Raw genomic sequence first — 25,806 nt, 5'->3', positions numbered from 1 at the left:
TGACCGTTTTGAACACTGGGGAAACAACACGTGTACCTAAACCTCCTGCTAACCCAAGTGCTCTTGACCTCTCGCTTTGCTCGAATTCACTATCGTTAGATTGCAAGTGGAATGTAATCCAGGACCCCAACGGTAGTGATCACTTGCCAATCAAAATTTCCATCACCATTGGTTCGAATTCTTCTGAATCTATAAACATGGCATATGACCTCACAAGACACATTGACTGGAAAAAATATGCGGACGCAATTGCTCTAGCCATCAATTCCAGAGATGGTTTGCCTCCATTGGAGGAGTATAACTTCCTTTCTCGTTTGATATATGACAGCGCGGTTCGCGCTCAAACGAAACCCATCCCAGGCTCCACTTTTCGTCAAAGGCCTCCCAATCCATGGTGGGATAGCCAATGTTCCAAGCTTTATCAGGATAAATCGAACGCATTTAAAGCTTTTCGGAAACGTGGAACCATTGAGAATTTTCAAACGTATTTGGACCTTGAAAATCAATTTAAAAACTTGATCAAAGGGAAAAAACGTGCTTATTGGCGAAATTTCGTGGGAGGTTAGTCACGAGAAACGTCAATGAAATAATTATGGAAAGTGGCTCGAAACATGAGAAATCGCTCTTCATCGAATGAAAGCGAAGAATATTCACATCGATGGATTTTTAATTTTGCACGGAAGGTTTGTCCCGATTCCGTTCCGGTGCAAAAAATTCTTCGAGATATACCACAAGATAGGTGCGATCTTGATTCCGAGTTTTCGATGGTAGAATTCTCTCTTGCTCTCCTTTCTTGTAACAATTCGGCTCCAGGAACGGATAGAATTAAGTTCAACTTGTTAAAAAACCTCCCTGATGTGGCGAAACATCGCTTGTTGAATTTATTCAATCGGTTTCTGGAGCATAATATTGTTCCAGATGATTGGAGACAAGTACGAGTTATAGCTATTCAAAAACCCGGAAAACCCGCGTCCGACTTCAATTCGTACCGCCCAATAGCAATGCTGTCTTGTATACGGAAATTGTTGGAGAAAATGATCTTGTTTCGCCTTGATCGTTGGGTTGAAACGAATGGCTTACTCTCAGATACACAATATGGGTTCCGCAGTGGCAAGGGGACGAATGATTGTCTTGCGTTGCTTTCTTCAGAAATTCAAATGGCTTACGCCGAAAAAAAAACAAATGGCTTCAGTATTCTTGGACATCAAGGGGGCCTTCGATTCTGTTTCAATAGAGGTTTTGTCGGACAAATTACACTCTCGGGGTCTGCCGCCTCTGTTGAATAATATGTTATATAACTTGCTTTGTGAGAAACAGTTGAATTTTTCTCACGGGGATTCGACAGTAAATCGGGTCTCCTACATGGGCCTCCCCCAGGGCTCATGTTTAAGCCCCCTTTTGTACAACTTCTATGTAAGCGACATCGACAATTGTCTTACACAAAATTGCAGCCTAAGACAACTTGCAGATGACGGAGTGGTGTCTGTCGTAGGATCAAACGAATCCGACCTGCAAGGACCCTTACAAGATACTTTGAACAATTTTTAAACCTGGGCCATTGGGCTAGGGATCGAATTCTCCACGGAGAAAACAGAGATGGTGGTTTTTTCTAGGAAGCATAGACCAGCAAAACCAAAGCTTCAACTTTTGGGTAAACCGATCACTCATGCTATGTCATTCAAGTATCTTGGGGTCTGGTTCGACTCCAAATGTACTTGGGGGGCCCATATTAGGTATCTGAGTAAAAAATGTCAACAAAGAATAAACTTTCTCCGTACAATTACCGGCACCTGGTGGGGAGCCCATCCCGAAGATCTTATAATGTTGTATCGAACAACTATTCTCTCAGTGATGGAGTATGGCAGTTTCTGCTTTCAATCAGCTGCCAAAACACACCTCATTAAACTCGAGCGAATTCAGTATCTTTGTCTCCGTATTGCGTTGGGATGTATGCCCTCAACGCATACCATGAGTCTCGAGGTTTTGGCAGGCCTACTCCCACTAAAAGATCGCTTCAATTTATAATCGCTTCGGTTCCTCATCCGGTGTAAGGTTATGAACCCATTGGTGATCGGAAATTTTGAGCAGCTTATCGAGCTAAATTTTCACTCTGGATTCATGAGTTCATATCATGAATTCATCTCCATGCAGGTTGATCCTTCTTCGTATATTCCCAACCGTGTTTGTTTCCCTGACTACATCAATTCCTCTGTGCATTTTGATCTGTCCATGAAGCAAGATATCCATGGATATTCAGATTACCAACTATCGAGGATCGCTCCAACGATCTTCGATGAAAAGTATGGGGGTATCAATTGTGATAATATGTACTTTACTGATGGGTCCACTATAAACGAGTCCACAGGATTTGGAGTGTTCAACGAATTTTTTAGCACCTCACACAGTCTTCAGAATCCTTGCTCAGTGTATATTGCTGAATTGGCAGCAATTCATTGGGCGCTGGACAGCGTCGCCTCACGACCTGTTGAACACTATTACATTGTAACGGATAGTCTTAGCTCTGTCGAAGCTATCCGTTCAGTGAGGCCGGAAAAGCACTCGCCGTACTTCCTTGAGAGAATACCAGATATTTTGAGTGTTTTAACCAGACGCTGTTATGTCATTACCTTTGTCTGGGTCCCTTCACATTGTTCAATTCCGGGTAATGAGAGGGCTGACTCATTAGCAAAGGTAGGTGCAATTGAAGGCGATATTTATCAGCGTCAAATCGCTTTCAATGAATTTTATTCTTTAGTCCGTAAAAATACCATCGCTAACTGGCAACGTAAGTGGAACGAAGATGAATTGGGTCGGTGGCTTCACTCGATTATCCCTAAGGTTAGCCTCAAACCAAAACCTCTTTCGTTTTAATCTTGCCGATGGCAATATCTGTGCTTGTGGCCAAGGTTACCACGACATCGAACACGTTGTTTGGTCGTGCGAGGAGTATCTTGTTGCCAGATCGAATTTAGAAAACTCTCTTCGGGCTAGAGGAAGGCAGCCCAATGTGCCGGTGAGAGATGTGTTGGCTCGGTTAGACCTTGATTACATGTCCCAAATATATGTCTTCCTAAAAGCTATCGATCTTCGTGTGTGATTGTCCTTATATCCTTATATTCTCCTTTTCCTTCGCGAGAAATCAAATCCCTTCTTACTAACAATAGAATAAGGTGAAATGTAAATACATGTTAGATATAAGATAGGCTTAAGAATTGAGTATGATGAATGTGAGTGCGAATGTGAGTGTGAACATTGTCAACATATCCTTATATCCCATCCTTTTCCTGAAACAAAATGTCACCCTTCTAAACTCGAGCAAGCCGCGAGTAATCGGTTCTCTACTTCATTAACATTAGAATTAATAAAACATGTTTATGTATACTTGTAACTATACAGATAGGAGTTTGGCTCCTTTAAACTTATGCAACTGAGCCTGTAAAAATAAACGATTTAATAAAAAAAAACGCTTTCAAAAATGGTGTTCCGAAACCGATTTGCCATGGTCCTGAACCGGTCATGATTTTTTTTTTGCTGCGAATCTACTCCCAATCAGCCGAAAATGGCATACACCAATCATTGGGCCTGATCACGAACATAACTGCCACGTACGCTTTCACGTCACTTAATCGTTTTGTGTCTATCATCATTGTCACGGACAGTTGCGCGTAGAAATGAACTCCGTGAAGTGAAAGTGTTCATTACCGTTTATAAGAGACATGTTGGTTGCATAATGTCGGGTGTTTGAACGTTGTGTCGGTAGCATAATTTTGGACGTTTGAACGTTATGTAGGTAAAATTAATACAGCGTATGAGATAATATTCTATTTAATTAATCGTTTATTTTAGAACGACAAGTTTGCGATTATACCTCGATGATTAGTTTACTGGATCAAATGCTGCCTCAAAGATGAGGAGGAATACTTGGTTGCTCGGGAATAATGTAGTTGTTGAACATATGGGAATGTAATTCTACGCTAGAGATAAAACATGACTATTATGTTTAATAATCCAAATCTCGCATACTCTTGTACTTAGCTCTGTCTTACTCGTTTTAATAGAATTTACAATCATTTTTTATGAACCGTTTCTACAATTTTGATGAATAATAATATCTTCTATATCTCACAAAAAAACCCGAATTTATCCACCTCACGATCAGTATAATCTGAGCTACTCCCATATGGGATTCTGAAGTTTAATCCTCTTATCCTTCCCATTCTCGTGTAATTTTATATACGGGATATGAGGTTTGATTTAATTATTAAAACAGAAACTGGTCAGCAGCGTCGGTCAGAAGCATAATCCTCATAGAAAACATCTGATGGGTTTCAAGGAATTTGAAAACAGTATCTTGTGAATGCTTTGCAATGATAGACTCATTTTTTCCTTGTTTGAAACTTATTATCACTTTTTTAATATGCTTTCATTCTAAGTATGTCTTCAAAACAATACCGTTGAAAATATCTATAACGTAAAAAGTTATAACTATCGTCCTGATTCTGGTCTGGCCCGCCAATTGTGAATGATTTTTATGGTGTTGCAACTCTCTCTTAGTCTAATCCTAAAAATAGAAACAAAGAAATTATGTTCATTCAGGACAATCGGAAGTAGACCTCCGCCATGTTTCAATGGGCCTACGGGAACTACATTTTTAATCCTTAATTACATACCATAGAGCATTTACCGAATCCAAATGAACAAATTTTCGTCCTCTGGATACGTCAGAATTTCGTTCTAAAAATGTCACAAGGCGGGTAAATTGCTGTTGTCTTTCGTTTCTTATACAAGACAAGACAAGACTCAAAATGTTAGCAAATAAGCTAAATAAATACGAAATTAAACTTACTTTATTCCGCATGACTAGCTTTCACCATCTAAAACCCAAGTGACAAATATACCTGTTTTTCTCCGTGACATGACAGTAAAGTGATATTCATAATAACACCGAGTTCATCAAAGTTGTCACGACGGATGAACTCTTCTGGATTCTACACACACGGTGACAGCCGTAATAAGGTTGTATACAATTCACTTCGTTTTGACCGTGAAGTGACGTTCGTGATCAGGCTCATTATATAGGAAATAGGTGAAAATAACTGACGAGCGGAAATCGAATAAAATCTTGTATTGATTTGTTAATACTAGCTTCAAACAACCAGCAACTTCTGATTCTTTCAGTCAAACACTAGATGGTTTGAAAGCACCAATCCCAACAGATATGAGCATTTATTTTCCATCTCTGTTTCTAAATTCAATGAACTTGTCGACTTGGATGAAGATGATTTTAGTACTATTTCAATAATTTCATTCGAAAAACCTTCGACCCCGGCCTGGGCAGTTGTCTGATTTGTTACGTTTACGTTGATATTTTCATTTATTAATAAAATCTAAAATATTTTGGAAATTTTTCAAACGACTTTGCCTTCGTGCACAGATTATGTTAGCGTTACGCAACATGAGGAGGAGGGGGGTTTGTTTTGCGTTACTTTTTGTTACATATAGGTGGGGGGGGGGAGTTGGTCCAAAAACCGCATTTTATAAAATAAAAGCCTTATACAGTCAACTCTCCCTAACTCGATGTTCTGTATCTCGATATTTTCCCTAGCTCGATGGATTTCATGGCACCTTCGATTTTACAAGCATTCTTCTCTCCATAACTCGATACCTCCCTAACTCGATGCCTCTCTTACTCGATGTGTTTTGATTCATTTTTCCATGGATTTTCACCTCCCTAACTCGATTGATTTTCGCGTACATGTTTTTGTGCGTTATTACCTCAGATTTCAATTGCCCTTGAAAGTGAAGACGGAGTGTTCGTGTCATCAAACAATTTCTTTTCAAGTATGGAAAACCACGAGAAACCTTTCAAGCGAACAATCAAAACGCTAACCATTGCGCAAGGTTTGAGCATCATCGAGCAGGTCGAAAAATATGGACGGGAGGGGTCTGAAGCTGCAAATAATTTCAGTATTGCACAAAGTGCGGTATCAAAATTGTATCTAGACCAAAAGCATATAAGGTTGGTCAGAATCGAGAAGCTGGAGCGGTCAATGAATTTTTGTCTTGTCAAGCTAGACAAAATAATTTACCCTTCTTCTATTCTTCGGGATATGGCTTGAGAATTTGTCCAGAAACTGGGAATTCCTAACTTCAAAGCACAACCAACATGGACGGGAGTGATATTCCGCTGGCATAATTAATGCGTCGTGAGCTTGCTGATGTCGACGGTACAATACCGTTCGATTGCTCAATGTCTTTTAATAATTAGTGCAAAAAGGACCAAAACGTGATTTGCTGTGATCTGATGCCGGATACCGATATACTGGAAAGTGTTGAAAAACCTGAGAAAAACGCTGAAGATAGTAGTTCTATTGAGATGTTAATTCGAACGTTTAATCAAACCTGAAGAATATGTCCGGAATATTGAAATCAACTGAAAATGTTCCTGTGAAACTATTCGAACATTTCTTTGTGATTGAACAGTTCCTGCGTGATCGTTACAATTCAGTTTGAGTAACATACTTAATCAATATTTTCTTTGTTAACCTAGTGCATCGTGCAAGTCGGACTCGATTATATATGATTCGATTATGTAAAATTTAGGACTCGATTGTATACAGTTTGAAAAAAAAAGTTTTTCAAATTTATTCAAATATGAATAATTTCAAGAAAAAAAAAATAACTTTTCAGCATTAAGGTGAAATTTAAGTGGCTTTTATAAGTACAGTGCACTATGGTCCAGGAGGTGCATTTAAGTGGAAATTAGCATCTAGAGCTCGACAGTGATTCTCTAGACAAAAACTGTCTTCGACAAAGTTGTTACATATAATAGAGCGCTCATTTTTATGTTATCAAAAATAGGGTGACCAAAATTTACGATGGAATAAAAAATCTAACTTTCTTATCTTTATAGATAGAGGTAAACATAGTTCGACAATATTGTAGCTCTGGTTATTTTAAGTAACTTTGTGGAACAATATTTTTTTCTATCTCTTCAAATAACCGATATAGCGCTTTTTCTCTAGGTTGAGTTAGGGTTACCATGAAAAAAAGGGTTTTTTTGCTCTAACTTTTATATGTAAAATTCTACATCAAAACTGTCTTTGAATGATCTTTAGAGCTTTCCAATCCACGCATTTTACGGTGCATAACTTGTATGTATCTTAATGCTACTCAAAGTTATTGATGTTTTTTCCCCGAAAACACGACCTTTTCATTTGCTTGTCATTCTTTTTGGGGCAAACATAATAAAAAATTATTGATAGCATTTTAAAGAGCACATTTGACTCTACATAAGGTGTAACATTCAAAAGAGTGTTATTTTTTGTATTTGAGTAAATTAAATTTGAAATTATGAGTTTTTGCATATAAATGAACAAGTTGCTATTTTTAAATGCATATAGTAAGCGTAGACTTTAAAGCAGCATCACTTCAGTTCAGTCTTATAGCCACTCAACATGGAGGTTCAAAGAAGACACATTGTTGATTTCCTTTTTCGGTGGACGAAATATTGAAGACGTTATACAATTATTACGAGAAAAATTGCTGACTATATTCTTTTTCTACAATAACATATATTTATTGTATAAAAAGAAAAGCGGGGACCGACAAATTATCAAATGCTTCCTGAATAGAAACCGTATGAAGAACAACTCGGGGCTCGACGTGTTATTTTTTAGTAATGTATTGACATATTTTACTGGCGATGAGTTGATTGATCACATTATTTTACCAAACTTTTGTTGTTCCTATTGTTTTATTCAAATTTATTTTTATAATCTTCCGTATGTACATATTAACCTGTTTTAGTTGTTATAATGGAAATTAAATTCATAGTAATAAATAAAAATCATACAAATAAAAAACTACAAAATCAAATGCTTAGCATTTTCCGGAATCAGAAGATCGGAATACTCTGGTGATTGCCTATTACTAAGAGATAATACTGGATCCGAAGCTGTTGTGAAGCCCAGTTCTTCAGCAGAAAATTTTTCTGTAATCTCCCGAACACGGTTACGCTTCATCCTTTGGCTCAGCATTTGGCTTTTCAGGCAATAATTGTATAACGTCTTCTATATTTCGTCCACCGAAAACAAAAACAAATATGTGTCTTCTTTGAACCTCCATGTTGAGTGGGTATAAGACTGAACTGAAGTGATGCTGCTTTAAAGTTTACGCTTACTATATGCATTTAAAAATAGCAACTTGTTCATTTATATGCAAAAACTCATAATTTCAAATTTAATTTACTCAAATACAAAAAATAACACTCTTTTGAATGTTACACCTTATGTAGAGTCAAATGTGCTCTTTAAAATGCTATCAATAATTTTTTATTATGTTTGCCCCAAAAAGAATGACAAGCAAATGAAAAGGTCGTGTTTTCGGGGAAAAAACATCAATAACTTTGAGTAGCATTAAGATACATACAAGTTATGCACCGTAAAATGCGTGGATTGGAAAGCTCTAAAGATCATTCAAAGACAGTTTTGATGTAGAATTTTACATATAAAAGTTAGAGCAAAAAAACCTTTTTTTTCATGGTAACCCTAACTCAACCTAGAGAAAAAGCGCTATATCGGTTATTTGAAGAGATAGAAAGAAATATTGTTCCACAAAGTTACTTAAAATAACCAGGGCTACAATATTGTCGAGCTATGTTTACCTCTATCTATAAAGATAAGAAAGTTAGATTTTTCATATCATCGAAAATTTTGGTCACCCTATTTTTGATAACATAAAAATGAGCGCTCTATTATATGTAACAACTTTGTCGAAGACAGTTTTTGTCTAGAGAATCACTGTCGAGCTCTAGATGCTAATTTCCACTTAAATGCACCTCCTGGACCATAGTGCAGTGGATTAAAAATCGCGATTTTTGAAGATTTTGATTGAATCTTCATCAGGAATTGTTTATATCGATATTGCAGCGAAATTAAGAGAGATAGAAGTTGGGCGTCAAAGAACAAATTGTAGAGAGTTTAGAGAGCTTTAATTTAATTGATAGAAACAATCAAGTTTAGTATGAATTTTTAGGATAAAATTAATAATTACAAATAAAAAAAAACTTTTCAATTTTCCACTTCAAAAATGTTATTTTAATCCACTAATTTAGATGTTCCACTACTATATCCTGTACTAAATTTTCTCATCTTTCAAATGAAAGCAACAAAATCGGATTACGTAGCATACTTTTCAATGTAGAGTCAGTTTGAGCCAACAGAATTCGAAGCAAAGAAAAAGTTCTATAAGTCTTTCATCGTTGAAATTCTAACATATGCGTAGAAGGATTTTTTACGTGAAATATAACCGTCTATCACCTCCTGAAAGGGTCTGGAAAAAATATTGTTTTTATATGAGAAAGGTGTTTTTTCACTTTAAGGGAATGAATCAAAAATTCAAATTAATACCATAATTGGGACACTTACCCTAATATATGACAATTTAAGACATAAAAAAAATTAGGAAAAAATGTTCTGTATCTCGATACCTCCCTAACTCGATGGTCCCTTTGGATATCGAGTTAGGGAGAGTTGACTGTATAAAAGGGTTATTCAGAAGTTATCGAAATGTTTATTTAGGTTTTGTGCATAGTTATTTTTTCAATAGTAGAATATTTTGAATGCAGGCTGGAACCAATTATTTTAAGAAATTGATTGTGAGTAATATCGGATTATAGGTGAAGATACTGCAGAGCTATTCTTTCTCGCGGCATAGCATGACCTCATACTGCAATAACCGTAAAAGGATTATTTTTCATGATAGAATTCGTTTTTTCCACAAAAAGTAAGTAACCATTTTTTCAAATAATGCTTTTTTGAACACCAAAAAGTGTATCGAACAAAGTTGAACTCTAAAACAATGTAAAACAATCGCAGAAGTGCACATTGTGTGTGGATGTGTGTTTTCCTGTACTACAGAAGTATCGGCAGTTCTTAGTAAAGGAATCAGAAATGCACCAAGACAATAATTATGGCATCGATCGATGATTGACACAGTTGTCTAAAGAAAGTTCAATCATAGAGTATGTAAAGTAATCTATCGATTATGTAAAATTTCACCACAACCACACAGACTTGCACCCGTCACATATAATAATTTCCGGAGCCGAGGGTATACTTATAAATTCACTGGCCATAGAGACAGTCATTGAATTTGTCGAGAAGCCGTCCACCAAACCATGCGCATATCTAATGCCTATCAGGCCACTCGAATGCTGATTAACTCATGTAACCTCACCACCTCGCAGCACCATCGTGAGCGAACGTTCTCAAGAAACCAAAACTGTTCGTCATTAATGACTACAGCTGATTGGCATTGAGCAAACCCTTGAGAACGCGTTCTTTTAGTCCGAAGATCCGAAACTGTTTTTTCGCAAACTATTTTTTTTCAGTACATCCCCTCCAGAAGTGCATTTTTCCCACGAGTGATTGAATTATTAATAGGTGCAATTCACACCCATCATCGGTCGTTTGACCTATCCAAGCGTTGGAACGATTTATCACTCCGCACCGAATATTACCACACACACACACACACACACACACACAATTCGTTGATGAACCGTGAAATATTGCAGCTTAAACTGATACACACCTTAGCTAGCCGATAGATAGAACTGAACTGACGGCTTGAAGCGAAGGCTCCGTTGGTGCTACAGCGGTCAGCGTCAGGTCGTCGTTCGTGTTATCAGCGGTAGCGGTAGACGCATGCCGGTTTGCGTCGCCACGATTTCTTCGATTTCGCTTCAGATGGGATTAGCTGAGGGGGTATTGCTACATCGACGATCTTTCTTCACAATCAAGGGTCTCTTTTTCTAATCTTGTTTACGTTGAAGAAGACATGTGATTCCTGAAAAAGTTTAAAATTATGCATCCCACATGCATTTTGAATATAAGGGAAATTTTACTGAGACTAAAGAGTGGGGAAATCGAAGCTGAGTCGAAACACGTTTTAAGAATCGTTTTGTATTTATTAACCGTCTATTTATTATAAATCTCCGCTACCACCAGGAAAGGCGCCAACACAAACGTTCAAAACGTGATCAGGATTTGCGGCTCTGGCTGAGGCATCATAACCGTTGAAGCGATAAGCGGTTTACACTGCAATGGAAAATGCATAACTTTAGGATATTTCAGCTCGGTTGTGATTTGTGTTTGTTCTGCCGAATCCGGCACAGATAATGAAACAGACCATGTACTAATGTTTTTATGTAGCGTGAGATAAAAATAAAAATTGTAAATCATTTGACGGCGAAGAAAAGTATTACGAAGGCTAATGATAAAACGTTTTCATTCTGTATCAAAGATCATGGTGATGGGAAAATTTGGTTAGAACTTCGATTATTAGATATCGTTTAAAATAAGTGACTCCTGCTGCAAACTGCAAAGACTGCAAAGCCTGTTTAGGGAAAAAAAATGAAGGATAAGTCGTCGATATTTTCGAAGCAGTTAACGTGCAAATTCGACAGAGATCATGGTTTAGTTGAAATCAAAATTAATGAATATACGAATGACAACTCTTTGGCACAACTGTTTTGCGAAATACTTATACCAGAGGTTCTCAAAGTGGTCGATATCCAGGGGGTCGATATAAGTTCTTCAGGGGTTAACATAAACGAAAACTGATTTTGAGGGTCGACGAGGTCTAAAGAACGACCCTCACCCCTATCAATTCAAGATACAGTATGAGTTGTGTTAATTGAACCATATCACAATGGTCCAAAAGTGCAAAAACGTGATCGTGAGGGATTTCTCCAAAACGGTTAATTTTACGTATATGATGTCTTCGGAGAAGTTTTAAAGTACAACGAGGGCCACCTTTTGAGGGCTGCCATTTTGAAATGAATCCCCCTAAAAGTGAGATCCAAAATCCATTTTTTTCAGCTTAAGAGATAGGAAGTTGGTGTCTTCATAAAAATTATAGCTCTTATCAAAACAAACAATTTTGCAAATTTGCAAAAAGTTATGGGACATTTTTGGTGAAAAGCACCAAAAAATCATATTTTCGTCGTAACTTTTCCTCTTGATTTTTTACAATTTTACAATGTTTAGTGAACTTTTTTGTCTCGTCAAAATACACATTTTTGACGCACGTTGTTTTTTTTCTATCTCTTATATATTTGGAGATATTGGAGTTTTTATGTTAAAATTGACCTATTTTTGAACTAGGATTACAGTGCACTGTAATAGTAATAACATAACATAACATAACATAACATAACATAACATAACATAACATAACATAACATAACATAACATAACATAACATAACATAACATAACATAACATAACATAACATAACATAACATAACATAACATAACATAACATAACATAACATAACATAACATAACATAACATAACATAACATAACATAACATAACATAACATAACATAACATAACATAACATAACATAACATAACATAACATAACATAACATAACATAACATAACATAACATAACATAACATAACATAACATAACATAACATAACATAACATAACATAACATAACATAACATAACATAACATAACATAACATAACATAACATAACATAACATAACATAACATAACATAACATAACATAACATAACATAACATAACATAACATAACATAACATAACATAACATAACATAACATAACATAACATAACATAACATAACATAACATAACATAACATAACATAACATAACATAACATAACATAACATAACATAACATAACATAACATAACATAACATAACATAACATAACATAACATAACATAACATAACATAACATAACATAACATAACATAACATAGCGTATGTTAGCGTATGTTATAATAACATAACATAACATAACATAACATAACACACTTCAAAATATGTTCTGGCAAACAAAAAGATTTGTTGAAATAAACTGCATTTTTTTCGAGAACTTTTTCTAATGTTCGGTTATGTTTCTTCCAAAGTCGGCTAAAATATTTGCAATTATTGGATAAATATGTTTCAATTTCCGGTACAATATCAGGTGTCAATGTCGTATCTATTCCAAAATGTTTGGACACTTCTTCTATCAGGTCAATCATGTTAACATTTTTATCACCATTGCCATTTTTCCAAAGCATAAACACTTGTTGATAATTAATTTTTCCGGTAGATATTTGTTAAGAATATTCTATTATTACGTTATTATTATGTTATGTTATGTTATGTTATTACTATTACAGTGCACTGTAATAGTAATAACATATTTTTTTAAAAGGATAACGTAGATGGAGGCCTTCCTTTAAATTAAGTGTAACTTTTGAGGATACAGGTGGATACAGACACTTGAAGTGTGGTTTTGCAGCATTTTGCTTGTACTTTAATTAGTAATCGGTTTGGTCTGCCCCAATCTGCCCCTTTATGAAATATCCTAGTTCAAAAATAGGTCAATTTTAACATAAAAACTCCAATATCTCCAAATATATAAGAGATAGAAAAAAACAACGTGCGTCAAAAATGTGTGTTTTGACTAGGCAAAAAAGTTCTCTAAACATTGTAAAATTGTAGAAAATCAAGAGGAAAAGTTAGGACGAAAATATGATTTTTTGGTGCTTTTCACCAAAAATGTTCCATAACTTTTTTACCTGAATAGATAGAAAGTTGATGTTTTCAGCAGAATTGTTTGTTTTGATAAGAGCTATAATTTTTATGAAGATACCAAGTTCCTATCTCTTAAGCTGGAAAAAATGGATTTTGGATCTCACTTTTAGGGGGATTCATTTCAAAATGGCAGCCCTCAAAAGGTGGCCCTCGTTGTACTTTAAAACTTCTCCGAAGACATCATATACGTAAAATTAACCGTTTTGGAGAAATCCCTCACGATCACGTTTTTGCACTTTTGGACCACTGTGCATATGTATGAAAGTTATGTTATGTTAAAAATTACTAATATTTGAGTGATCAACATTATAATTGTACTTATCAAAAACTCACAAAGTTGATGAGCATGCACAAGTTCTTACAAGGTGGAAAGTCGGCAGTTAAAAAAGCATTTACAAGTTCTGACAAAACAACCGACCGCTTGAAAATCGACGAAAAAACGAAAATATTCAATCAAATTTAGATAGATTGGTAGAAAGTCACCAGGCTCATCCATCACACTAATTTTTTTATCTTTACTTTCTGATGTTTATTTTTTTAAATTAATTACTTATTAATCACTGTCATATTTACTGGATATCTATTTATTTTAATGACATAATGATGTCAAGTTAACACACTTAACCAAGCGCAAAGTTTTTAAATTGGTAAGTATTTTGTATAATAATCAAACATAAAAGATAGAAGTCTGAGGTATACCTTTATTCTGGAAAAGGGGTCTCTGGCCCAAAATAGTTTGAGAATCTCTGACCTATACACTGGCTAAGGACAAAAGAACAAGGACTGGTTCTTTTCTGTAGTAACTTGGAAGCTATTACCTAATCTGCTTATGGCTAAAATCAAAACATTATTTGAATCGGGTGACATATCGTGGGCAAGTATGGAAAAGTTCATTCGTTCATTTCCCAACACCTAATTATAAATCACTCTTGTATCTGCTTGGAACAATCATGGCGAAAAGAATGCAGCAAGCAATCGTGAGATTGCACGATGAATCATTTTACACTCCCCGATCATCTTATTTCGGGACTGAGAGTGATCAAAACAAAGAGTGGAAAACAACATTCAATGAATGAATACTCCTTTGGAAGGATCGCACGAAACAAAATAACGAGTGAGTCAAAATAGACTGAATCTGCGTGTATGTATGATTTTATTTTTCCTTGTCAGTGTTCAAGTGCACATTAATCTGCCTCCCCGCTCGCTAATAACTTGCGTTAATATGGTCTTTTGCGTTGGTTTAGATCGTTTCATACTAGAAACAAAAAAATGGCACAGGAAACAACTCGATTTCAACTAAAGGGTGTGTCACATCAAATTGCATCACGGAAAAAACGCTGTAGAAATTTAATTTTTAGGAATTATATCTTCAGCTTTCGCTTATAATCAGATAAGAGTGTATAGATCACGTTGGCCATGCTTCACTGTCAATTTTTCGTAAATTTGGAAAAATGTCGTCGAACGAAAAAGAGCGTCGTGAATTAATCCTGTGCACTCATTTCGAGAATCCGGAGTTGTCACATCGGGACATCGGTAAGATGCTGGAAATCGTCCAATCCACGGTCAGCAGAGTACTAAAACGATACTTCGAGAACCTAACCATCGACCGGAAGGTGAAGAACGGCAAAAATGGATGCTCCGTCAGTGAAAAAGATCACAAGCGCGTAGTTAAGCAGTTTAGACGTGATCCGAGAAGTTCGGTCCGGGATGTCGCCAATAAGCTGAATTTGTCAAGTTCATTCGTCCAGCGGACCAAGCAGCGGGAGGGCCTGCGTACATACAAGGTTCAGAAGGCTCCTAACCGCGACGAAAGGCAAAACATGGTGCGGAAGACGCGAGCCCGGAAGCTGTACACCGAAATGCTGACGAAGCCGCATTGCCTGGTAATGGACGACGAAACCTACGTCAAAGCGGACTTTCGTCAGCTGCCGGGCCTGTTGTTCTTCTCCGCAGAGGACAAATTCAGCGTTCCGGAGGAGATTCGCAAGCAGAAACTATCCAAGTTTGCCAAAAAGTACATGGTGTGGCAAACGATCTGCTCTTGCGGAAAGCGGAGCGCCCCCTTCGTGATGACCGGCACGGTAAACGGGCAAGTTTACCTTAAGGAGTGCCTACAGAAGCGCTTACTACCACTATTGAAGCAGCACGAGGGCCCGACCATCTTCTGGCCGGATCTCGCTTCGTGCCACTATTCAAAGGACGTGTTGGAGTGGTACGAAGCCAACGGGGTCACCTTCGTGCCAAAGGAAATGAACCCGCCCAACGCGCCGGAGCTTCGCCCAATAGAGAAATATTGAGCGATTATGAAGCAGGCCCTCCGGAAGAACCCAAAAGTTGTCAAATCGGAGGCGGACTTCAAGAGAAAATGGATTTCTGTTCAAAAAAAACTACAACCTGACGTTGTACAGAACCTTATGGACGGGGTAAAGAGGAAGGTGCGAGCATACGGGCTTGGGCTCGAAGTATGAATAAAAAGAAAATGCCAAAAGTTGTTTAATAGTTTTTATTTTACTGTCTAAAATTTTCAAAAGGATCGGTCTACTGGGCGAATTTCTACAGCGTTTTTTCCGTGATGCAACTTGATGTGACACACCCTTTATCAACCTATATTTTACTGCCGCGATCGATGCTCAATGATTGCTATTTGAGTGAAAAACGAATGATTTTACAGAGACGCTCGCTGGCTCAAGCAAAAGTTTCCAATTTGATTCTATCACCATCTAACGTCATTCCGAGAGGCAAATGAGAGAATGCTTAATTCTCTGAGAATAGATGAGCGGAATCGAGACAGTATTTTTCCGTTTAACTGGAGTATGAACTTTGCGAAGATGATAGGGGAATGTTTTCTGTCTCAAATAAAGTGAGGCATAGACGGAGAATAAAGGCAGAAAACATATCATCTTCGGCGAAAAAAAAATGCATTTTCGTGTTATGAACTACTTTACAAACACCTCGTACGGCGATCACACTTGGCGACCGCACTTTATATCTATGCGCATTGTATATCCCTCCTGACCGAACACGAGAACGTGAACTTATCGATATCCATTGCCAGTCAATTTTCTCCGTTCTGGAAGCCGCTAAAGCAACAGATGAAATCATCTTGATGGGTAATTATAATATCCCAGGAATCTCGTGGAAGAAATCACGCAACGGTTTCCTTTATCCGGATCTGGGTCACTCAGCCCTCCATTCCAACGCGTCTTTTATGCTAGATACTTATAGCTTAGCCACTCTCTCGCAAATTAATCACGTCACTAATGAGAACGGCCGTAGCCTGGATCTTTGCTTTGTGAGTGCGCAGGATACAGCCCCATTCTTATGCGAGGCTCCCGCTCCTTTCGTGAAACTTAACCCTCATTACCCACCCTTGCTGGTTGCCGTTGGCACAAAACTGTTACAGGATATCAATATTTCACCTGTAGTCGTTTCTAACGACTTCCGTAATGCTGACCATCGTAGTATCAGCCAGTTGTTCTCAAGCTGCAATTGGGGCGACATATTAGATACCGCTAACGTCGAGTCTGCAGCTGTAACATTCTCCAACGTCCTGGCATATGTCATCGATAGACATGTGCCAAAGAAGAAGTGCCTCCATACGTCCCGAAAACCATGGCAAACACGAGAACTTCGACGAATGAAATCCACAAAGAGGGCCGCATTAAGAAAGTTCACACAAACTCTTCAATGCCAGTATGCGAGAATCAATTACGAATACAAACGTGTCGCGAAACAATCTTTCCTGAATTGTCAGCGTAGAATACAGAGGAAACTCAAATCCCGCCCAAAACAATTTTGGAATTTTGTCAACGAGCAGCGCCATGAAGCTGGCCTGCCTTCGTCTATGACGTTCAACGGAAATGCGGTCTGTACTCAGCAGGATATCTGCAACCTATTCTCAGAAAAATTCGCCAGTGTTTTCACCGATGAAACATTAACCGACGACTATATCAGGCATGCTGCTAGTTACCTCCCCCGTTCTACCCAAACTCTGAGTAGGTTCGACATCAATACGGAGATGATTTCAAGGTCATTCTCAAAGCTCAAAACGTCGTTCAACCCGGGACCCGACGGTATTCCTTCAGCTTTTCTCAAAACGCATATGAATGACCTATTGATCCCGCTGCCCCACATATTTCAACTCTCTGTAGCCACCGGTGTTTTTCCGACCTGTTGGAAACTATCGCATATGTTCCCAGTCCATAAAAAGGGAAATAGATGAGATATTAACAATTATCGCGGCATCACTTCGCTTTGCGCTTTGGCAAAACTATTTGAGCTCGCTCTCAGCAAACCGTACATAAGTACTGACCAACACGGATTCACGACGGGCCGCTCCACCACCACAAATTTATTGTGCCTCACTTCTTACATCACCGACAGCATATTGAAGCATGCCCAAACGGACGCTATTTATACTGATCTGACTGCAGCCTTCGATAGATTAAACCACTGTATAGCTGTCGCCAAACTGGACAGGCTTGGGATTAACGGCAACCTTCTACAATGGTTTCAATCATACCTCACTGGCCGTCGACTAGCCGTCGTTATAGGTGATTGCCAATCCCCTTTTTTCGCTGCTACGTCTGGTATACCACAAGGTAGCCATCTGGGCCCCTTGATATTTCTGATATACTTTAATGACGTAAATCTGGTAATTGAAGGTCCACGGCTATCATATGCTGACGATTGCTCGATTGAAGATTGTCGCTTCCTTCAACGACAGATGGATGCTTTCGCCGATTGGTGTATTCTTAACCGAATGGAGGTTAACCCCGCTGAATGTTCTGTCATCTCGTTTTCGCGCACGAGACAGACCATATTGCACAACTATGTCCTGTTCGGCACGGAAATTGAGCGTGTCAGTGAAGTCAAGGACCTGGGTGTCATTTTAGACGTGCAACTCTCTTTCAAACCGCACATCACATACATGGTGAATAAAGCATCCAGAACTCTGGGGTTCATCTTCAGGAGTGCTAAAAATTTTACCGACATCTACTGTCTGAAATCCCTCTACTGCTCCCTCACTCGTTCCATCTTAGAGTATGGTGCAGCTGTTTGGACTCCACACTACAACAACGGTATCGAAAGGATCGAATCAATTCAACGAAGATTTATAAGATATGCTCTGCGTAGATTGCCGTGGACTGACCCCCTCCGATTACCGAGTTACCAGAGCCGATGTCAGCTGATCAGCTTGGAAACTTTGTCGGTTCGTCGAGACACAGCCAGGGCTTTGATGATAGCTGATACCTTACAAGAACGCATCGATTGTCCCGGTCTTCTGGAAAAAATTAATTTCAACGTTCGAGCTCGGGCTCTTCGAAATAACTTGATGTTACGATTGCCCGCCCTACGTACAAACTACGGCATGTTCGGTGGATTAAATGGTCTACAAAGACTCTTCAACAGGGTAGCCATGCTGTTCGATTACCATTTATCCCGAACGCTTCTTCGTCGGAGATTTAGCTCTTTTTTTACAGAACAAACAGTCCCGTGATTATTGTTTTTGAGTGTATCTTTAATATGTGATGACTGTAATTTGATGTAATTAATTGTAATACGATGTCATTTGATTCATGTTTAGATTTAAATGTAGATTTAGAATTTTATATATCCTTAAGCACATCATTGGGGCCCTTACAGCCCGTTGGTGAATTGACAAATAAATAAATAAAACCTTCTCCAAGAGTTTTAAAATGTTTGTATGTATAGGAGCAGACCTCTCGTCCTCTCAGACTGAACGTCAACTTCGAATTGTGATAAAAAAAAACAAGTCAAAATGATGCCAAGCAGGAATTGAACCTAGGCCGGCTGGAATTCAAGGCTGTTTTACACGACTACGTTATCCACATGAAAAGTAATCCATCACTTTTCTGGATAGCTGGCATTAGTGATCAACATCTTAATATTGGTCATACAATTTAACCTTATGCTCATTGTAAAGGTGATTTTTCACACTATAAAAATATTTTACTGTTTTTTTGTTTGTTCCATTCTTTTGTGAGTTTTGCGAGCTACAATTTTATTTTTTTTAGGCAATACACTAAATTTTAGATCTCTACCGTCAATAACAGGACCGTTTGAAGCTAGTGATTATCCAGAAACGTCCAGAATTGGTCAACAGAAGAGGTGTTGTGTTCCATCAGGCCACACATGTCTATAGTGACTCATCAGAAATTCCGGGAGCTTGATTGGGATGTTTTAATGCTAGACCATATAGTCTGGACCCGGCTCCAAGCGATTATCATCTTTTTTTTCGCATTGTAAAATTTCCTGAGTTATAAGAAATTGGGATCAAGAGAAGATTGTAAAAATCGTTTGCTATACATTTTTTTCGCCTATGAGGACCAAGACTTCTATGAGAAAGGTATGATAAAGCTACCGATAAAATGCCAACAAATCGGACAATTCGAAGCATATTAAATAAAGTTTCGAATTTCACGCAAAAATAACGGATTTCTTATTCCCCAACCTAATAAAGTCTTGTCCAGTTAGAATCCGTACGGAAGAAATCATTTATATCTCGGAGATAGAATGACATACAAAAAAGAGTGATCAACCAAAAGAAAGATATATTCTTGCACTTTTACAAAAAAATGTCCTTAAAATTATTTTTCTTCATTTCTGATGAAACTTCTCACTTTTCTGGTGATTCCTCCCATCAAACGTTGCACAGCGGCAGTGTCGACCTCTGTGGCCAGTTTTTTCCAGAATCTGGTCATCCCTGCAGCGTCCCGAGCCATTTTTCCGGTCTTCTTTAGCTTCCGCTTCATAATCGCCCAATATTTTTCAATTGGGCGGAATTGGGGGCAGTTTGGTGGGTTGAACTCCTTCTCGATAAAATCCACCCCGTTGTCGCGGTACCACTGGAGAACCTCCCGGCTATAGTGGCAACTCGCTAAGTCAGGCCAAAACTTAACGGGACCATTGTGTGCCTTTATGAAAGGCAACACACGCTCCTTCAGGCACTCTTCCTTGTACAATTTCGAATCCATGGTCTTTGTAGTGACGAAAACCGGCGTCTTCGCACCACAGGTGCATATACCCTGCCAGATCATCATCTTCTTGGCAAATTTGTCCATGAACATGAACTTGAATTTGGCGGGGACATCGCCTCGGAAGTTGGCCGAAGTCCATTTTTACATAAGTTTCGTCATCCTGGAGCAGGCATCCATGGTACTTCGTTAGTACCTGATAATACAACTTACGAGCGCGAGTTTTCGTCACTAGACTCTGCTTCATCGTCCTATTTGGTTGCTTGATTGCTTTGTAGGAATGAAGTCCAGCTCGGTGAATGATTCGTCGAACGGTACTACGAGCGGCACCGTATTTCTGAGCGATATCATGTTCGGACAGTCCAGGGTTTGCTCTGACGGTTCTCAACACCTTCCAATTCAGCTGACGATCGTAGGTTCCGCTTCGACGCTTCTTTTGAACCGCCCGGTCCACGCTGTTCCGCTCGCGGAATCGTCTGAGCACATCACATACGGTAGTTTTAGCGATATCCAACTGTTTCGCGATCTTCGCACCCGACCACGTTGGATTGTCAACGTGGGTGTGCAAGATTAATTTTCTTCTTCTGTCTTCCATGTGGAATAACTCCGGACTTACGGCACGAAAAAATTTGAAACTTTTACCACCAGAAGAGGAAACATTTGTAAACAAACCGCTGTAAAAACTTTCTTGCAGCGGCCACTGACTGTGCCGCTGTAAAATGTGCAACGCGTACGGATTCTAACTGGACAAGACTTTATTTCACCACATTATAAAATGAAGTTGGATCTCAAAATTATACATGGAAAGTTTTTTTTGAGAGCAAAAAAGAGAACATAAACGTGAACATGTTTCCTTTTGGGTCAGGGACCGTGTATGTGGCAAAGTATGCGAAATGGTTTAAGGGGGCAGTACACTACGGAAACTTGAATTTTGTGAAACGGTCTAGTACAAGTTGCATGATCCCGTGGCCGAGTGGTTAGCGTTCCACACTGTCATGCCGGGGGTTCGGGTTCGATTCCCGATCTGGCCGGGGGATTTTTCGTCAAAGAAAATGCTTCCGGCTTGCACTGTGGTCACGCGTATTCTAGATCTTGCCACTCCAGAGTACATTTAAGGCGTGATATTCGGCATAGAAATCTCAACCAAGTATTACTAATAAAAATGACGCAAGTAATGCTACGTTGAGAAGGCAAAAGTTCCACTGTAACGTTAGTGCCATCGAAGTCTAGTATAAGTATTTAATGCTTTTGTGTTTTTCTTTTTCGTTATTAGTTTGTTTGTCTTGTCCCCCCATCTCACCGTCGCCCACCCTCGACAGATAGTCGAACACCAGATGCTATCCCTGGTCATTATGCACAATGCTACAGTGCGTGCGGCAACTCTCGGTTGAGACAATGATACCTCATATCCATATCCCTAACCTGACCCGTCCCACAAAAATGTTGCCCTTTTAACCTCGAGTAAACCGCGAGTATTCGGTCGAATCCTACTAAATATAGCAATTAATTGAAACAAACCTTGAATTAGCGGCTCCGCAAAGCTTATGCGATTTAGCCTTACAAATAAATGAATTGGAAAAAAATAGAAACTTGAAAACAATATTTCTGGCTTAAAATGTTCTCTGGGATGTCTATTTTACTGTAGTTTTTGTCCCAGGTTTGTCCGATGCACCGTTCCAAAGTTACAAACCAATTGGGTTTTTATCGAAACTAAGTTTTGCAAACTGGAGAGAGTTCTACCTCCGGAACGGTTCATCCGATTTTGATGATATAGTTTTTCCCTGATTCTCCACTATATTTCCTATCATCGTACGTAGGATTTTTTTTTTCATATTTTGAAAAATAAAATTTTGGTGAATGTTTTTGTCTCGATTTTTGAGGCAAAAACGCAATTTTTTTATAAAAAAAATTCGCCATTTCGTCAAAAATCAATATTTCTTAGGAAATATATACAAGATAACGTAAAAAAATCATTGGTTGAAATCGGTTCACTAGAAACACTTGTAGAACTCCCACCATTTTAAAGGTTTTGGCTTCAAGGGTTCAACAAACTGATTACTATTTAGCTATTTAGGGGACAGTCTAACTGACACCAATATATTTTTTATATGTTAAGTAATATGTAGCTAACAAAACTGTGATATTAGATTAATCATAGTAATTCATTTTCTCGTTGAAAAAAAATCGTGAAAATCACATACTTTTTATGATGTTTATAGTGTACTACCCCTATAATGTGTGCTTATTTGCCTGCTATTTACGTGCTAAGATACACATTGTTTAACTATCTCACAATGCTCTTACATTGCTATGGCATATATATATATTATACAAATGTTGTATCAGCACATTTTTTGTTATTTTGAAGCTCATATGAATAAGGATGTCGAAACATGTGCCAAAAACTAATTTTGGGTGTACAAACAAAGATGATTATTCGAATAGTTGCTACGAAACTAATAATCCTAGCAAACGAATAATTCTAGAATAATTCCATTCCGATTAGTCCAGCCAATGTTCAGAGTAAAAATTGTATGGTAATTGCAGTTTATTTTTCTATGAATTTGGATACATAAAATCTACCATGTCGTGATGTATTATTTCATCTCTGCAAAGGTCGTATTTTTTATCAAGACATTAAGAAAGAATTACTTATATTCCCGGCAGAAGAAAAGGCTTCATGTGTCGCGTAATCTAGAGCAGCGATTCGGAATCTTTTTCTGCTGATGTGTTTCCTTATCCTGCTTCACAGTGATGCTGTTTTCAGCGAAGGAGGATTTTCCATAAAAGGTCCTGCAGGAAGATCAGATTTGGCTTAAACCCATATTCCTTCAGCCGGATGTTTCGTCAAACTTACGTTCTTGTACTCGTCGGCTATCTTCTTCACCGGCAGAGCGCTACAAGCAGATTTTGAATTTCCATAAAAATAAAAAGTCCATAAATCTCGTAATGTTATATGTTATAACGGAAATCGGTTCAGGAAGTATCATCTTAAGGCCAAGACCAGCCAGAGACCTTCATTCGGTGTAAAGACTTAGTGATGGCCTCTCAACTGCCGCTGATCAGAGCGTTCTTGAAGATAATCATTAGCATAGCACAATATTGATTCGTTTTGCTCTACTGAATTATCTCCCGACTTCCACGAAGACTACACGTGTAACATCCTCGGTTGATTTCTCTTTTCAGAATCTGAACAGCTGCATGATGAATCCCTTATCTCATTCCATTCATTTAGATTACCTCTCCAGGACCCTCTTCAGTAGTTTCAAGAGGGGGTCTTCGTAGCCACATTAGTTGCGCGTTTGTTTACTAAGCGATCGATTGTGATTGCAAAACTCATGGCCCTCAATTAACCATCTTTGTGTTTTAATATGGAATAACTACGTTCACTCAATAATCATCAGTGATGGACCGATCTCTTCATCGATCGCAGTCCTGGTCCCTCTCCATCCACAGTTCTGCTGTTTTCCTATTCCAACTGGGCAGTGGAACAGAAGGAATACTCTTACGCAGAAATTAATCATATTAAATAAATTTTCAAAACTAATATATCTCAAAACCAACATCCTCTCCCCTATGATATTTTCTTCATACTTCAATTGGAAAACCCATTCAATTCAACGAAGTTTGACGCACAGTGGTATCGTGGCAAACTCGCCATATGATTTTTTGAAAAATTGGGAAATTTATTATATAGTTTGTCATGTAGAATCGTTAGTACATTTCTTTTTTCATGTTAGTTTTCTTAAATGCTCACGATTTCACAAAGTATTGAAATTTCATAAATTTTCAAAAACTCATATCACCAATTTGGTGAGTTTGCCGTGGCACCTCTGTACATCAAACTTTATCAAACTGGGAGGTTTTCTCAATGAAAATATATTTAAAAAAATGTAGGGGGTTGTACTTAGGACACGACCGCATATTTTCGACGTAGAACTACGCAATTATATTATGCAGTCCACTTGTTTACCACTTCGAATATTATTTAAGAATGCATTGATATTTTTGAAATAGATTATATTCTTCGTTACAAATAAATTTGATGAACGTCCTTTTACGTTTGATATGATGCCTAGGACTATCAAAATATGCGAACGGAAAAATTTTCAAACGATCATTGTATTTTACATTTCCCTCTGAAAATATTGCACATCTCATGTTTACGTAGTTCGCGAACCGCGAAAATTCATACACCTCTAGAATCTGAAATGACGGTTTTTCGAGACTTCTCAGTTTAAATGTACGTTTTAGGGAAACATGTTCCGGTCTGCACAACGACAAGCAAGTACAAAAGTATTCAACACCGAAAAATACCCCCCACTTGCATGTGTTTGCAAAGCGAATTCCCTCAGGCACATTAATTTTGAAGTCCGTGTTAGGGAAACACAGCTCAGTGGGAGAAAATACCCCCGACTTGCATGTTTTGACAAAGCGGATTCCCCAAGGCACATTGATTTTGATGTCCGTGTTAGGGAAACACAGCTCGGTGGGAACAAAAATACCCCCGACTTTCATGTATATTTGTAGAGCGGATTTCCAGAGGTACATCGATTTTGAAGTCTGTGTTGGGGAAACCGTAAATCGAGCCGATCAAAACTTGGCAGTTAAGGAGTTTAAATAACGCTTGATATTTTACAGTTATTCAATTGTTCATCCCATGAAAAATAATATTCTATTAATTGTGATAGACGCGTAGAAATATTTCCTATCAATTGATGCAAACATCTTTCCGATTTGTTAAGAAATGTTCGAGTTATAAGCATTCGAAATACGGGTAGGGTTAGCACACAAATCGACAGAACAAATGTATGGGAAAAAAGAGAGTTCTTCCAGTTTTCATGAATTTAAACCGTTTAGAAATTAGCGAATTGTAATGTATAGCATATCAAACAAATCTCAGAGAATTTCCGATTCGATTGGTAAGCAAATCATGAGAATTCATTCACAGTGAAAATAGTTATTAACGTTAACCTTATTTAATAAAAACGTGACCTGTTTTCTGATTTGGCACTCCTCCTGAAAGACGTAGTACTACGTCAAAAGTATCGAAGGGTGTTTTGGGATATAAAAGTTTTTGATATCAAATCTATTTTTTTTGGGTAACATTTTTCAACAGAACGGTTTCCTATATTATTAACATTAGAATTAAGGAAAAATGTATATATACTAGTAACAAT

The 25,806-nt window shown here is 37.9% G+C and overlaps 2 protein-coding genes across 4 annotated transcripts in view; both read right to left on the bottom strand.

The window, feature by feature from the left end:
• The window catches only part of LOC129769911 (acyl-CoA-binding protein homolog), a 38,751-nt gene extending 28,048 nt beyond the window's left edge, over positions 1–10,703 (bottom strand). The window contains exon 1 of the mRNA XM_055772446.1: positions 10,597–10,703. The gene's annotated coding sequence lies outside the window, so the exon portion shown is untranslated. The remainder of the gene's footprint in view (positions 1–10,596) is intronic.
• Positions 10,704–10,980: 277 nt separating this feature from the next.
• Positions 10,981–25,806, bottom strand: part of LOC129769820 (Bardet-Biedl syndrome 1 protein homolog) — a 67,133-nt gene continuing 52,307 nt past the window's right edge. For all 3 annotated transcript variants that reach the window (XM_055772303.1, XM_055772302.1, XM_055772304.1), the window contains exon 4: positions 10,981–11,102. In XM_055772303.1, the coding sequence (XP_055628278.1) occupies positions 11,034–11,102 (69 nt within the window). In that variant the 3' untranslated portion in view covers positions 10,981–11,033. The remainder of the gene's footprint in view (positions 11,103–25,806) is intronic.

Source organism: Toxorhynchites rutilus, chromosome 2 (genome assembly GCF_029784135.1).
Source record: "Toxorhynchites rutilus septentrionalis strain SRP chromosome 2, ASM2978413v1, whole genome shotgun sequence".
Taxonomy (NCBI): Eukaryota; Metazoa; Arthropoda; class Insecta; order Diptera; family Culicidae; genus Toxorhynchites; species Toxorhynchites rutilus.
The sequence above is the reverse complement of the archived record's forward strand: the minus strand, read 5'-3'. Positions and strand labels throughout refer to the sequence as shown.